The sequence below is a fragment of the Protobothrops mucrosquamatus genome, unplaced genomic scaffold, assembly GCF_001527695.2.
Source record: "Protobothrops mucrosquamatus isolate PMUCROS unplaced genomic scaffold, P.Mucros_1.0 scaffold373, whole genome shotgun sequence".
Lineage (NCBI taxonomy): Eukaryota > Metazoa > Chordata > Lepidosauria > Squamata > Viperidae > Protobothrops > Protobothrops mucrosquamatus.
The window spans coordinates 829,704-846,667 of record NW_015386705.1 but is presented as its reverse complement, the minus strand read 5'-3'; the positions used below and the strand labels follow the sequence as shown (position 1 = coordinate 846,667).

General features: G+C 36.5%; 1 protein-coding gene across 1 annotated transcript in view; it reads left to right on the top strand.

The window, feature by feature from the left end:
* Positions 1 to 16,964, top strand: part of TOP1 (DNA topoisomerase I) — a 70,236-nt gene that overhangs the window by 40,793 nt on the left and 12,479 nt on the right. Inside the window, exons 9-17 of the mRNA XM_015815749.1 lie at positions 2,425 to 2,540; positions 7,572 to 7,693; positions 8,388 to 8,510; positions 9,052 to 9,070; positions 10,759 to 10,849; positions 12,913 to 13,057; positions 13,273 to 13,416; positions 14,028 to 14,213; positions 14,935 to 15,003. Coding sequence (XP_015671235.1) covers positions 2,425 to 2,540; positions 7,572 to 7,693; positions 8,388 to 8,510; positions 9,052 to 9,070; positions 10,759 to 10,849; positions 12,913 to 13,057; positions 13,273 to 13,416; positions 14,028 to 14,213; positions 14,935 to 15,003 — 1,015 coding nt within the window. The remainder of the gene's footprint in view (positions 1 to 2,424; positions 2,541 to 7,571; positions 7,694 to 8,387; positions 8,511 to 9,051; positions 9,071 to 10,758; positions 10,850 to 12,912; positions 13,058 to 13,272; positions 13,417 to 14,027; positions 14,214 to 14,934; positions 15,004 to 16,964) is intronic.

Sequence of the window (16,964 nt, the reverse complement as noted above, 5' to 3'; positions counted from 1 at the left end):
AAATAAGAGTAACTCAAGAATATATTGGCATTATATTCATGCCTTGTTTTCGCATATCTTGTAGTTCTTCACTTCACAGTCACAACACACTGTCGTGTAACTTGGTGAACTTTAAAGATATGCTTCCATTTTCAGTTCTGGGAGCTAGATTGTGTTTAGTTTCCAGAGCCGTGGTGGCGCAGTGATTAGAATGCAGTACTGCAGGCTATTTCTGCTGACTGCCAGCAGTTTGATTCTCAAGGGCTCAAGGTTGACTCAGCCTTTCATCCTTCTGAGGTCGGTAAAATGAGGACCCAGATTGTTGAGGGCAATGTGTTGAGTCTGTAAACCGCTTAGAGAGGGATATAAAGCACTGTGATGCTGTTTATAAGTCTAAGTGCTATTACTATTGCTAGTATTGGTATGTCTAGAATGTTATGGTTTGACTATAAAGAGGGAGGGGAGCATAAAGAACTGATCAATCACAATTGTTGTGGTTCTGTCTTAAACGGAACAGACCCCTGATTCATTACTGTGGACTAACAAGGAAAGCAGTCTTTGTTGCCTTGTTTATTGTCCATTCCATTTTATTGCTGCTTTTTGAGATGCAGTCTTATGCATATGTTTTGTAGTGGTTGTTTTTGCTTCTGTCTGAAGCTAATATATAGTCATTTTGAATGCCATTGGGTTTAACAGTTGCTTGGGATATATACATTTATGGATGAGAAATAATCTAACCAGTATCTCTTTGTTTACCTTTCAAAAGCTGTGGTATTTTTCTTAAGTTTTGTGACCATTATCTTATCCTATATCATAACTGCTATCCTGTACTGGCCAACCTTTACTGAAATGCTCAAGCAGTAATTATCTTCCTAGTTACATCAACACACTTTGGGCTGTTTCACGTAATATGCTTTTTGCAAGCAAAATGCTCAGTGCCTCTAAAATATGTCACCAAATTCCAGTGGCAAACCACTGAGAAATGACAGGATATTTTCTACCTTTTTTGTGGGGAGGGAAGAGAGATGGGAAGACAAGAGGGTAAAAAAATTCTTTCTAGCATCACATCCAATGAAAAATTAACCTCTCACCAAGTCAAAAACACCTGAGACTTTCTATTCCCACCTACTTCACTGATGTCAATAGTGCTGCTTGCTCCAACAGCTCCAGATAAAAGAATTTTAAAGAATGCATCTCCTGGCTTGCACACCATGATCTCTGCCCAAAATACAGACCTTTACATACTATTTATTTCAGTGGGCCAAAAAAACAAAAACACCAACCCAAGATGTATTTCTCTGCTTCATGTTTTGCATAACAGATTGTTATTATTCACATTTTAAATGATCTTTGGAATCTTTCTGTAATAAACCACGAGACAATAGACATCTGAATATAAACTTGTGCAACATTTAGAGCTTCCTGTAGCCTAGGTCAGGGGTAGGGAACCTTGGCTCTTTTATGACTTGTGGACTTCAACTCCCAGAATTCCTGAGTCAGCATGGCTGGTTCAGGAATTCTGGGTATTGAAATCCACAAGTCATAAAAGAGCCAAGGTTCCCTACCCCTGGCCTAGGTGAAGGCATTCACATATATAAGATATTCTGAAATTATACTGGGGTCCCGTTGGATAGATGCTGGTACTAGATTAATTAATGTTTATTAATAGAACTCTGATAAGGCCCACTTTTAAAAATTAGTGCATTACTTTTATACAACCTATACTTGTTCTAATGTGATCCAAAAATTGATTCTCAGTTTCATTCTTGGCATATAAACTCAGAAACTTGGTTTTGGTGTTGAAATTCCTTGGTCAGGCATTTCAAAGCATGTAACTGTTTACACACACACACAAACACACATACATTATTTTATATACTTTTCAAAAATGGTAATTTATGGTCATTTTGAGTTTCATTGGATGATGTTTTCACTTCGCATTTTAATGCAGAAATATATTAAATTTATATTAATATGGGATTTTATGAATTATATGTTACTAATAGGTTTATAGGTTTTAAGTACTATTTTATATAACTTAGTACTGTATTAGCAAGAATGAATTCAGCTTTGTTCTGTTATCTTCATTTACCTGTTTTGTACCTTTTTATAGTAGAGAGCATTGATTTATTGCCTATTATTTTTGAAATTCTTTATTTTAGAAAATACCTTGACTATAAGTAATTCTAACATTTGTACAGAAAAAAAGTTAATGATGTGACATAAAAGCAAGTCCAGAAATTAAGTGAAGAGCATTAACATTATTAATATTAATAAATATAGAGATGTTTTTAGGCGCATCAGAACAATGAAAGACTCTCTTTGATTGACTAATTTAGACATTCAGATAGAATGCTGTGATACTGCTTTGTAGATTCTGGATTTATGTGCATTAGCTGAATGGATGCTAGCCTTACTTATTTCAGCTCTTCCTCTGTTTTAAAGGTGGGAAGAAGAACGCTATCCTGAAGGTATTAAATGGAAATTCTTGGAGCACAAAGGTCCTGTGTTTGCTCCGCCATACGAACCGATGCCTGAAAATGTCAAATTCTACTATGATGGTAAGTTATAAAACTGGGGTTTTGTAGAAGAGCAGAATTAATTAAAGCTTTTTACAGCATCCTAAAGACTGGATAAGCTATGAGTTTTCAGAAATGGACAGAAATGGTAATAGTTTTGCTGGTCAGTAAAATGAAGACCCAGATTGTTGGGGGCAATATGCAAAATAATGCTTCTGCATTGTAAACTGCCCAAAGAGTGCTGTAAAGCAGGGCTTTTCAATCGGTGATATGCATACCACTGATGGGACATTGGCAACTGGCAGGTGGTACCAGCCCTGCCCAGCCCAGCCAAGAGTAGTGGGGGAGGAAATGAGCCAAAGAGACAGAAGAGAAAGGGCTTTTGTCAGAGAAGTGGTGAGAGAGAAAGAGAGAGGGGAAAGGCTTTTGGAGGGACGTGTATGTGAGAATGGGGAGGATTTTGGAGAGGCATATGCATGAGAATGGGAAAGATTTTGGAGGGATGTGTGCATGAGAATGGGAAGGATTTTGGAGGGACGTGTGCATGAGAATGGGAAGGATTTTGGAGGGACGTATGCATGAGAAAAAGAAAAGGCTTTTTGTGAGAGAAGCTGTGAGGAGAAAGGGAGAAGAGAACGAAGGAGATGCAAATGAGAAAGAGGGAGGGAAGGAGCCTAACCCTAACCCCCTCCACCGGAGACCCCCAGATCCCCGATCTGAGTGACATAGAGCTGGCCACACAGCCCCACTCCCCCCCCGACAGCAACCACAATGCTGATGTGGCCCTCAATGAAATCAAGTTCGATACCCCTAACATAAGAGGATAAGGGGGTGAGGAGAGGATATAAAAGGAGGGGAAGAGAGAGGAGAGGATATAAAAGGAGAAGGGGTGAGAAATTTGTTAAATGAGATTTGCCCCATTTTACAACTTTTCTTGCCACATTTGTTAAATGAAACACTGCAGTTGTTAAATTAGTAACACAGTTGTTAAGTGAATCTGATTTCCCCATTGACTTTGCTTGTCAGAAGGTTGCAAAAGGGGATCACATGACCCCGGGACACTGCAACCGTCATAAATATGAATCAGTTGCCAAGCATGAAAATGTAAATAACATGACCCTGGGGATGCTGCAATGGTCATAAATGTGAAAAATGGTCCTAAGCAACTTTTTTCAGTGCCATTGTAACTTCGAACAGTCACTAAGTGAACTGTTGTAAGTTGAGGACTACCTGTACTTTATCACTTTTTCCTTTTTTTTTCCTTTTTTTTTTGGTCAAGGTTTTGACACCTTGCTAGGCAATAGGTGGTACTCAAATATTGCCATATCCTAAAAGTCGTACAATCGGTGAAAAGGTTGAAAAGCCCTGCTGTAAAGCACTATAAGGCAATATACTGTATAAGCCTAAATGCTATTGCTATTGTTAATTTATATATCACGTTATTGTGGGTAGAGAGGAAAGAAATAGTCAAATGTCTTTTGCATTTTCTTTATTTTCCATTTACTTCATTAAATCCTTTTTATTGTAGCTTCTAACATACATTGCTACTTCTGAAACTGTCAGCATTTTAGTAATTCTTTTAGCTGTTTTTAATCATTACTTACTGTTATGGCTACATTACAGTGTATAGTATGCTCTTGCTGCATTATAAAGCTCCCAGTTCCAATCACAATCGAGGTGATTGTTGAATTAAGAGGTAATCCCACCTCTTCTCCCTCCCCATCTTCTAACTATATTTTACCTTGATTGGGATTTCTATTTTTATTCTTTTAAATGTATTTATCTGTTAGGATTTTAATGTTTTAATGCTGGAAGCCGCCCTGAGTTGTTTGCTATGAGATGGGTGACAAATAAATCCAATAAATAAATATTTTATTAACAATTAAAGTGCAAGGTTTTTTTCAAATTATACTTGGTTTAATCTATAGGTGACATTTAGACTGATAAAAAGATATCACCAAGATGGTTATTTTTAATAAGTTATCATTTGATTTGAAGAATTGTCATTCAGTTGCTGTCTCTTTATATGCTTAAAAGGAGTTTTAAAGTGTGGGTTGTGCTTTTTGCATGTAGGCCCTAGCAAACATGAGTTTCTAGAGCCATGATAGATATACTAGTATGTTTATCAAAGCCTTTTCCAGATGATTGTTCAGTAACATAGTCTACCCGTTTGTGTGCTCGTTCTGCTTCTGCAAGTGGGATATAGATGACAGCTGCTAAATAAATAAATTTATTAAAAAGGGAAGCTCGTATTGGAGTGCCATAGGCATTCTATGTTAACTGAGAGGGAGTAAGTTTCCTTTTTGGAAGTGTTTACACTTCCTTGTATGAGGTATATGAACAATATTGTGGTCTTCTAGATGATTCCCTATGAATATGCTGAATCCAGGAGGACGTTGTTTGCTCAATACACTAACTACTCCCTACTTTTTTCCCCTCAATATTTGAGAATTTAGGGTCTATAAATCCTTTCTCTTTCAATTGCTGAAGGGGAATCTGAAAATTGCAACTGCTTCATGGGCAAGGTTTTGTATTACCTGTGTCCGATTGTAGTTCATGGACAAAGCTTTTGACCTGTTTTTAATGTATATGCACGTTCAATATTGTTATCAGAGGTGAAAGCTGGGTACAGTGTTCTTGTACACACAGAAATGTATTTCCAACCAAAGATCAAATTAAATTATAGGAAAATGGATGTGTTTTAATGATTGTAATTTTGTTTGTTATTTTTGAGATATTAAATAATATTTTTAAACCTTAAATTAACATTGTTCTCCTAGGTCTGAAGGCAGGGTAATTACGGAGCTCTGGTTTAGTTTGATTTGGCATTTGTTTTTCTAGTCAGTTATTTTCTTTTATATGTTGCTTTTTTATTTGTAAGCCATCCAGAGTTGTTTAGGAGTTGGATGGTCTAAATAAAACAGGTTGATGGACGGATAAATAAGATTATTGAATGACAAAGTAGTACCTGAATTTGCAAGTGTGTCATAGTTTTATCACAGTCCAATTCTGCCTTTATGTTAAAGTTCTGCCTTTACCACAGATTTTTATTGTACTGGGTCATTTGCTTCTGGCCTTGCAGGATTCTTAGGAGAGATAAAAGGAGATACTTTTAGTCCTGTTACTTTATTTCTTCTTAAATGTTTATATTTAGACTTCTGGGAAAATAAATAAAACAGAGCTAGCATTTGCCTTATATTCCATACACTGATATCTGTGTGCTTATAACGTAGCCTGAAAGGATGGACACTTGCTTTTTAAATACTAAGACTCCTCCTTTTTTCCTGACTATATTTATGTATGTTTGAAAAAAAAAAACATACCATCACTTTTCTGTCCTTCAGAGTTCAGTATTTATAATAGAGAGCAACATATATAATGACAGTCGCTGCTATGTTACTAAATCTTCTTTGAATTCATTTGAAAAATACCTTAGGTTGTGAGGCATTTTGATAAAACGTGTGAAAACTCTCAGCTGCTTCCCCTAGTATGACTAATGTTCTTAAAACAGAGGAAATTCTTCCTTCCTCCTGCCAAACATACCCAAAAGGACGTAATGTTTGCTTTTTCCCTGTGTCTTAATTACACAAGTAGAAGTACTATACTTGTAACTGGATTTTTCAAGAATCACATATTTTAAAATGACCTAAAGTATTTGTTTTGCTGTGCTGTGCTGTGGAATGCTGACGAATTATGCAGCCTGAATCTGTGTTAGGCATATTGGGTAGGAAAAAGAGACATCAGATGTACTATGTATTAGTGCAACAATTGCTTACTTTTAGCTGTGGAAGAAGCTACCTTTCCACATATCTATGATTTCATGTTGAGCTTCTATTATATTCTTGAATGAAGAGGAAATGGGTCAGTAACAAATTGCTGAAATGTGAGGAAGACAGCCCTTTAACAACAAGTCCTTCGCTGGGGAATTTAGAAATACCAATATTTGTCACACCCTTAATCCAGTGTGATGCTCTAAAGTAGTTATGGATCTGCAGCCCATTTTTTACTCCAAGTTTTTTCTGGAATAAAAGCATTCTGGTAATCCAGAATAGTAAAAATCAAAATTTCTCATGTTTTGGATTGTATTTTTCATTATTTATTTTTTATTTATTACATTTATATGACACCCATCTCACTATCCAGAGTGACTGGGCTGCTTACAATGCTTACAGTTATAATAAATATAAAAAGATTAAAATTAACAAGAATTAGAAAAAAAAAACTAAGAACCAAGAACACAAGTGGTATCAAGCAGTTAAGAATGGAGGTGGGAAGTTTGCACTTTCAGCCTTGCACAATTCTGTTAATGTAGCCTTACAATAAAGTAGAATTAATTCATCTATTTGTGTCTCTTGTCTGGTTTACCTGGGAGAGCTGACATCAGTCTTGCAAATCTGAAAATACAAACTTCCCACTGCCACTTTTAATTGCTTGATTTGTTATGGCGGGTCCCTCCTAAATTTCTTTCTCTGACTGTCAACCCACTGGGTTGACTCTCTCATCTGATTGTTTCCTAGGCAGCATCTCTTCTCCTCTTCTCCCCAAGGTCATTCACACTTTCCATTACAGTTATCTTCTCAATAGCCTCTGTTTAAAAAAAAAAAAAAGGAAGGTTGAAGATCAATAATTATCCAGTATAGCTTGGCCAAGGGACGGCTTCTCTTTCATGGGCAGTGGAACCAACGCCGTTTCCAAGAATGCATTAACTATTACTTTCAACGCATCTCGAATGCCACTTGCTGGCTTTCACCTAATCTAATCTCCCAAAGAATTCTGTACACTTCAAATCAATCCCAGATCACCTCACAAGATGTTTTCTCTACTTCTCAGCTGGACCTGTCTATCTAGTGGCCCATTCTGAGGTCACACTGTCCATTATAGAATTGGGAATAAAACTGAAGACATTTGTCATTTTCCTTTGAAACAAAATAGCTTGTTTGCAGGGTGGTTATTCTGGCTTGCACTGTATATCTGCTGGTAAGTGTGCCTCTGGATCTTTTCCAAGAGTAGCTGGAAGATTGAATATCTGTAGAATGTTGCCTTGTTATTTCATGCATAGTTTTCTTTGTTCAGGTAAAGTTATGAAACTCAGTCCCAAAGCAGAAGAGGTTGCAACTTTCTTTGCAAAAATGCTTGATCATGAGTACACTACAAAGGATATCTTCAGGAAAAACTTCTTTAAAGACTGGAGAAAGGTATGGGAAAATAGTTTGTGGTGGGCTTCTTCATCTTTTAAAAATATGAACATCTACATACATCTCTGTCTTGGTAGATGAAAACTTCTCTCTAATGCAGGGGTCCCCAACCCCTTGGCTGCAGCCTATTACCGGTCCTTGAACTGTTTGGAACCAGGCCATGGAAGTGGTGGGCGAGTATGCGCACATGCGCATACGCACTTCTGCGAGCAGTGGGCATGCACACGTACTCCATTTGCCCACCATTCACACCGAACCATCTCCCCCCCCACCAGTCCACAAAGCTGGAAAGGTTGGGGAATTCTGCTCTAATAGAACCTTAAAGCATGGAATCCAGTTTCATTTATATGGTTATAAAACCTAAATTTATAAAAGCTAAAACACTGCTTTCTCATGCCTTATAGTAGTGTAGTTCAATTTAGAAGGAAGCTAGGTGCTTGTTACTAACAGCAACATTGTTTCTTGTTAGCTTTCTTAAAAAGTCTTTGCTATTATAATTAACATGATTTCTAGAAATGTCCAAAGAGATGCTGATTTTTGTTACTATATGCCTACTTCTACTTTGACATTCAAGTCAAAGCCTAGCTCATGGAGGAAAGACAGGATATAAATATAATAAACAACTACATTCATTTATTTTATTTTATTTATCTCATTTAACTAATAATACTTTATTCTGTTTTTCTTCTTGCAGGAAATGACTCCAGAAGAAAAGGGAATTATCACCAGCCTCAGCAAATGTGACTTTGGTCATATGAGTCAGTATTTCAAGGCCCAAACAGAAGCTAGAAAGCAAATGACCAAGGATGAAAAGCAGGTATCTTTATTTAGGATTAGGCTCTAAAAATGTTATTCTTGAAAAATAGAAGTCATAATTGGAATGCTCTCCAGCTACATTGCATGTTCTCAGTATATCAGATTTTACAGTATCTTTATTTGCATTATACTTAGTTCTTAGTGGGGCTGCACTACGCCAGTCAGAAATCATGCACAATTTAGGGGTTGTCCTAGATTCACAGATCTTGTTTAAGGAATAGATGGTAATTATGGTCCCAAAGGATTTTGTACATATTGGTTTTGTGACTTGTTTTGGACCAGAAGACATTACATTGCTTATGCCTTACTATAATGTGCTATACATGGAGCTGTCCTTAAAGACCACTTGGCTAGAATGTGGTGGCACAGCCATACCACAATAGGTATACTACAATATGCCTATGTTATCATTCCATGAATCACCCGGCACTCAATAGGCTTCTGGATGCACTTGAAGGTGCTTTTTTATAACTTACAAAGCCATTCGTGTCATTGGTTTAGGTTATTTATAAGACTACCTTTCCCCAATTATTTCTGCATAGCCCATTAGATCTGGAAAGGGTAGGAATGCTTTTGGACTATCTGTTAAGCAGTGCCATCTAGGAAGATCCAGGAGGTAGGCCTTCTCTTTAGCAGCATCTGCCCTTTGGAATAACATATCCCCTGAGATTCATTTGGCCCTTACCTTGTGAGCATTTCATAAATCCTTGAAGATCTGGGTGTTCCCCCAGGTATAGAGCCTGTCAATTGGATAAGCCCATCATTGTAGTTTTTTTCTGACTTTATGGGAGTTGAATTTAGTCTCGTGCTACTGCAGTATTATGTTGATGTTTTTTGGTATTTATTTTTTTTGTTCTGTTCATTTTTATCCAGTATTTGCTGTCCAGAATTATGATTGCAAGACAGGCAGTACATAAAATGATACTTTAAAAAATGGAAGCAAAATCCTTTCATTCTCTTGCTACATGATCATAGAAAGGGAAGGATATGGCAAAGTGGAATCTGATGGGGAAAATATATCAGCCTAAACTGCTATCTTGTAACACCCATTACTTGATATCTCTGAACTAGGCCATTGTCTTACATTCCTATTTATTTCTCTTTGTTTAAAAAAAAAGGTCTGAAATAACTGGTTCCGTATTATATACAAAAGGATAAGCAATCTTGCAGATTGATGATTGATAGTATCTAATAGACCAATCCTTATTTTAGACCCTATAATTCCTCCCAGTCAGTCCTATTGTTGTACCCTATACCCAAAAATGGACATCAAACTTGTGAAAAAAGTCTTGGTGGTTATTATGTGGTATGTGTCGTGAAGAACAAAACTTGTTCCTTCGGACTTTTGACCCCTCTCACTCCTTTTAAATAGAATCTACTAACTAAATTTATGTTCATTTAGGTTTAGCCCTAGATTAGTATATGAGGGCACACTATGAGCTACCTATCTGAATAAACCCACTGAACTAAATGGGATTCACTTATTGGTGCATCTGTATGCAATTTCTTGAGGTAAGTGTACATACTATGGTTATAAGGCACTCAGATGATCTTGCTGATAAACTTTCAAGCCCTTTTTATGATGCATAGACCAAATGGCATACAGTAGCTATTTTCTTGTACTGCACTTGCACTAAGAATCCTGTGCCTGGAAACCTGCTAAACACAACAGCTAATTAATTTATTTGATCTGAATAATTGATATAGCTAAGGTGACCAACCGTCCTCCTTTAGGGAGGACAGTCCTCCTTTTGTAAGATCTGTCCTCCCTCAAAAAGTGTCCTCCTTCATGTCCTCCTTTTCAATATTTGAAGACTAATCTGAAGGGCTTTTTTTCCCCTCATAGAACACCCAGAACCTTTTTTTGATGGGTCTTTTTTTCAACTTTTGTATGAGCTGTGCTACTCCCACTATTGGCTTTCGAAAGCCAATAGGAATTGCTGCTGAGCGTGCCAAAACACCCGGCTGGCAAACTTTGCACATGCAAGTTGTCTGTATTATTGTTGCAATGAATAAAATGTTTATTTTATTTACAATATTTTTTTCTTCAATTTATTTGTGTCCTCCTTTTCATTGTAAAAAAGTTGGTCACCTTAATATAGCAGCTTTGGATAACAATGTAAAAAAATAGAAACACATACACAGAGAGATCTTTTAATTTCTTCTCTTACTCGCCAATAATTTTCTTATACCAAAAACATAGTACCTATTGGTATTCCTTTCTTAACGGTTGAAATTCTAACTCGGAGGTCCAGAGAAGTCTCCCGCACCATTGGTAGGGTTTTACCCGTACGACTTCGCTGCTTATTACGGTGAAGACATCATCATCAATTGTAGCAAGTGAGGATGGGAGATCCTGCATATTTCTAGGAAAGAGTTCTGATTAGAGAGAACAGCAGTTAAATACAAGCTTTTCACTCAGATAGCATCTCTCTCAAGTTGGTTCTATCCATAACCTCTCCTACAAGAGGAAAACCAGTGCATTTTATCAGATAATGCCAATTGTTCAAAATACATAAAACAATATCATGCCATTAGTATGTATGTATGTTTTTCTTTAATGTAGTGTGAAGTGTTAAAGTTAACTCATATTCAGGTCAACTGGAAGTGGTTATATTTACATCTTATTTTTTCTGTAGAAAATTCAGATCAGCTTATGTTGGGACACATAGGCAGTCTTTTCTAATATGCAAACTGCCTTTCTGCTGCTATATACACTCTTGATAGCTTATAAAATATAAAAAATAAAAACAACAAAATCCATACAGTTAAAATAAGCACTAAAATCAAGACAAAATTAGTATAATAGCAGGTCAAAAGAGACATAGTTTTGCCTTCTTCCTAAATACTGGGGAAGTGGGAGCCAGTCATATTTTCCTAGGATAGATATTTTTCATAAGCCATGTAGATAGCATGACAAGCCCAAATGAAGTTTCTGGTTTAGTATAAAAATGGGATTTTTTTCATACTCAAGATACTGGCAGGGTTTGATCTGCTGGAAACTCTTTGTTTCAAGACCTAATGTAGCTAAGACCCATTGCAGCCAGGACCCATTGCAGAAAAACTCAACAATCATTAGTAGGTTTATGTCTGAGGAGCAGCATTTTACCCATAATTTAACAAATTTAAAGAGTGGGAGGATAGGAATGGATAGTGTTGGATATGGAGCAAAATGAGAGGTATCAGGACAAAGTCATTGTGAGCCTGAATTTTCAACATTTGATTTACTGTCTTCAAAACTTTATACTGCAATGAACTATTTATCATCTGAGGGTTTTTTAAATTTACAATTCAATCTTATTGAGGCAAATAATGACGGGCAGGCAAAGAAGGAGAGCGTGGTCTATCCCTCTTATTTTTGATTGGCTTTTGTGCTGCCTTGGAGAAAACGAATTCCTCTGCAGTCAGAGAAACCAGTTAGACTAATTTTGTAGAAATTGGCCATAAAGTTGTGCTAATTTACTTAAAATTGTGGCTTATTGGCAAAGTTCATATTGTTGAATAAGTTATAATGACCTGATTTACCACATTACTGGCTTTGTGCTATTTATAAGCCCAGCCTGTCAGTTTTGCTCAGAATAAATTCTCATTTATAAATCTATTCATGAATGTATAAAATTGGGATTCACATGTTCAAGCTTGTCTGATTATTAGGCATTAAAGTCCACAATTACTGGATGTTAATTCATCCAAAGTTGCAAGCGGCAACCAAACAAATTGAATGAAATACTCATAATAATAATGATATTAATAATCAGATAATATCTGCCCATCTGCTAGGTCTTTGGGAAGAACTCTATAAAAACTCCAACTGTGTGACTAATCATAATAATAAGCCAGTTTGGTCTAATGGTTAAGGCACCAGGCTGGAAACCAAGAGACTATGGGTTTCAATGCCCACTTAGTGTCTATGGAGATTCTCAGTCTTCTAGGTCATAGTTATCCCAAAGACGCTTTTTCACGAGGCGACTGGACTTTCTTGTTTTTTGTTGAAGACGTTTCGCTTCTCATCCAAGAAACTTCTTCACCTCTGACTGGATGGTGTGGGAATTTTCCCATTCCCCTACCATCCAGTCAGAGCTGAAGAAGCCCCCTCAGGTATTAAAGCCATCTAGGTGACTTTGGGCCAGTCACTGTCAGCCCAGCCACTTCACAGGATAGTGGTTGTGGGAAAAATAGGGAGTATTAGAGATGTTTGCCCCCTTGAGTTACTGATAAAAATAATAAAAGTGGGATATAAATAAAATAACGTGAAATAGTGTATCATAGTGTCTGTAGTAGTTGTTATGATGCCACTGTTCATTGCCTGAATCTTGCTGAACAATAAAATTTGCTTGCTGATATTCTATAGCTTCCTTGTGAATTTTCCTGTTTTGAAATATATTTGTGTTTTTCCTGCTTAGGAATTCTAAAGTCCCTCCTCCTCCTCCTGGACATAAATGGAAAGAGATTCGGCATGATAATAAAGTAACCTGGCTGGTATCATGGACTGAGAATATTCAAGGATCTATTAAGTACATCATGTTGAATCCCAGCTCTAGAATCAAGGTACCATTTTGTGTCTAGACTATTTCTGCCATGACTAATACGCTTTTGGGAAAGATATATTGCATTATGAAGATCCAAACCAGACTTTTTTAAAAAAAGATAAATTATTGTATCTTTTTAAACTGCTTTTCCCTTCTGAAATCAAAGTATCAATCAAAAATTAAGTTCTTTCTGATCAAAATAAATGAAAACGTTCCCTGTGATTTTCTTGGCAGGGTGAGAAAGACTGGCAGAAATACGAGGTAGCTCGGAGATTAAAGAAGTGCGTTGATAGGATTCGAAATCAATATCGAGAAGACTGGAAATCCAAAGAGATGAAAGTGCGGCAAAGGGCTGTGGCATTGTACTTCATTGACAAAGTGAGATTCTGACTTTTACAGATTCTTTTTGGTATAAATAAACTCCTGAATCCAACTTTGTACAACTTTGGCATAAACAAGATATAACAGGTACTGGAGAAATCCTTGAAAAATGACAGGAAGGAATTTAAATAGACAAAAATTATTATCTTGTAAAGCTGGGATAGGCGACCTCATCTGACAGATCAACTGTTCAGATAAAGCTCTACCTGCTTTACTAGAATGTACCCACACAAATAATTTGGCTTTTTGTTTTGCAGGATCAGAGGTGTATAGAATATTCTGCAGTAACAGTCTGTAACTAAAGAATGAAAAACAGTAGAAATATCTGTGCTAGTAACTCTATGTTGTGCTTATCTTATTTACATCAGTTTCCATGTCAGTTTATCTAATGTGCTCATGGATCCAAGTAATCTAAATATGCATAACTTTTAATTAGTGTAATCCTTCTAATGAATTTGCAGATACCTTAAATCTCACTCTGAAAGTTAAAATAAATAGCTTCTTAGCTTAGTGAAATAGCCTCCTGCTGATCAGTGAGTTACATGATTAAAATGTTTTCGTCTGTTTAAACTGACCTCTTTTTCTGTCTCACTATTCAATATTTGTAGCTTGCTCTGAGAGCTGGCAATGAGAAAGAAGAAGGAGAGACTGCTGACACAGTGGGCTGTTGCTCCCTCCGTGTGGAACATATTAATTTGCATCCAGAATTAGATGGTCAGGAATATGTAGTAGAATTTGATTTCCCTGGAAAAGACTCCATAAGATACTATAACAAAGTACCTGTTGAGAAAAGGGTAAGGGATTCTTCTAAAGAAATCCACAGACTGGGTAACTTTATCTTTTAAATCTCCTTTATTTTTTGGTTGGTCTTCAAGTATTTATTCCACTTGATTGGGTCAATATTTCATCAGGTTCAGCATGCACAGTGCTATAGTTTTTGGAAATCCTCAAAAAGTGACAGAGGCAGAATCACTTTGCTGTGCTTGGACTCCATCAAATGCTGATAATAAAATCACATTTTTCTGTTGAGCATGGATAATAATTATTTGCAGTCAAAATCACTGACCTTCAATATTCCTACCTTTAGTATTTTTAAATTTTTAATTTAAACTCTTATATTCCTTATGATTACTCCCTCTTTATTTGTTGTGAATTGGGAAATTTATTAATAGTGAAATAATAGCCGGCTAACTTTTGTTACATATTACCAACATAACTAGCACACTGCAGATAAAGGGACTCAAAATCTGATGTCACATATCTGATTATGGTTTGCATAGCCATGATTGGTTATATACATTATGTAGGCCATATATCTTGATTTACAAACTTCAGTACCTAAGTTTGCACTTGCAGCCAAAACCAAACAGTCCATGTCATTGCTTAGCAAACTGTGTGTGTCCAGCAACTATATTAATATGGTATAGGTAATATAGTGAGGATAGTGTCATGTCATGCCAGCAGAATCTCTTGTGTCTTTGCTTCATGTTTCTGTCCTTTGTGATTACTTTTCAGGTATTTAAGAATCTTCAGTTATTCATGGAGAATAAGCAGCCAGAAGATGATTTATTTGATAGGCTTAATGTGAGTATCTGCTTTTCTTTACATATGAAAGCTGTATGAACTACTATAAGCTTGAAAGGATGTTTCTTAAATTTCCTTTTGTGAAATTAATGCCTATTGGTTGTTCTGGTATGGCTTGGAATGAAAGAGAGCCATTTTGATCTAGTGTTTAAGGCACCGTGCTAGAAACTAGGAGACTACGAGTTTTAGTCTCGCCTTAGGCATGAAAGCCGGCTGGTGACTTTAGGCCAGTCACTCTCTTTCAGCTCAATTCAATTCACAGGGTTGTTGGTGTGGGGAAAATAAGAGGAGGAAGGAGTAATATGTTCACTTTGAATTATTTATAAAAAATAATAAAGGTAGAATTTAAAAAAGCTTTTAAAAGATGTAATTTTTCATTTAGTAAAGGATACAGAGCTGTCCTAGAATACATTAGCAGCATATTGGTAGCAGCCAAATTTTGATTTTACAAATCTGGCAAATGAAAGCACATCTGTCATTGGATCTATGATATTCTAAAGTACAGGTAATTTAGAAGAGAATATTTGTAACTCACAGGTTGAACTGTGGGTTCCTTGGTGTTTTCTGAGTTTGATATTTTCATACAGATATTTCCTTTCCAAACTAGGTAACATCAACACTAACACTGATGATGTTACCTAGTTTGATAATGAAATGTGTGCAAGAAAACAACTAAGCTCAGAGATCACAAAGGACTATAGAGGTAATTTGCACTGGCAGAAAAAAATAGCATGTGAAAAAAGCACTATATACACTGTGTGCACACTTATTAGGCAAATTGTATTTTAGAGGATTAGTTTTCTTATTGAACAACTACAGTGCTCTCAGTCAATCCAAAATGAAATAAATATTTAAGAAAGTAAAAGTGAGGTTTTGGCTTTCTTAGGAGAATATCTATGTGTGCAGAATTATGCAACTAAATGAAAAATGAAAATTTGCCCATCTCACTCTTTTATTTGTATCTGTTAAATTGAGAATAATAAACAACTCAAAATGAACAAATAAACATTTTTGACATTTCAAAAAAAAAATATCAGTGGCCAATATAGCCACCCTTCTTTTCAATAACAGTCATAAGCCTTCCATTCATGGAGTCTGTCAGTTTCTTGATCTGTTGACAACATTTTGTGCAGAGAGGTGTACTGTTTTCCTTCACCGTAAATCTCCCATTTAAGAATGGCCCACAAGTTCTCAATAGGGTTTAGGTCAGGTGAGGAAGGGGACCATGTCATTATTCTTTCATCTTTAAGGCCTTTACTGGCTAGCCATGCAGTGGAGTACTTCGATGCATGCGATGGAGCATTGTCCTGCATAAAAATCATGGTCTTCTTAAAAGATGCAGACGTTTTCCTATACCACTGCTTGAAGAAAGTGTCTTCTAAAAACTGGTAGTAGGTTTGGAAGTTGATTTTGAGTCCATCTTCAATCCAAAAAGGTCCAACTAGCTCATCTATAATAATACCAGCCCGTACCAGTACCCCATCTCCAACTTGCTGGCATCTGAGTCGAAGTGGAGCTCTGTGCCCGTTACTGATCCAGCCACAGGCCCATCCATCTGGTCCATCAAGAATCACTCTCATCTCATCAGTCCATAAAACTTTTGAAAAATCTGTCTTCAGATATTTTTTGGCCCCTTCTTGCCGTTTCAACTTATGTGTCTTGTTCAGTGATGGTCGAGTTTCAGCCTTCTTTACCTTGGCCATGTCTGTAAGCAGTGAACACCTTGTACTTCTGGGCACTCCAGGTAGGTTGCAGTTCTGGAATATGACAGCACTGGAGGATAATGAGTTCCTGGTAGCTTCATGTTTCATTCTTCTCAAATCCTTGGCAATTAATGTGTGTCTTTTTTTTCTCAACACGTTTCTTGCAACCCTGTTGACTATTTGCAACAAAGTGTTTGATGATTCTGTGATCACACCCCAATATCTTAGCAATTTTAAGAGTGTTGCATCCCTCTGAAA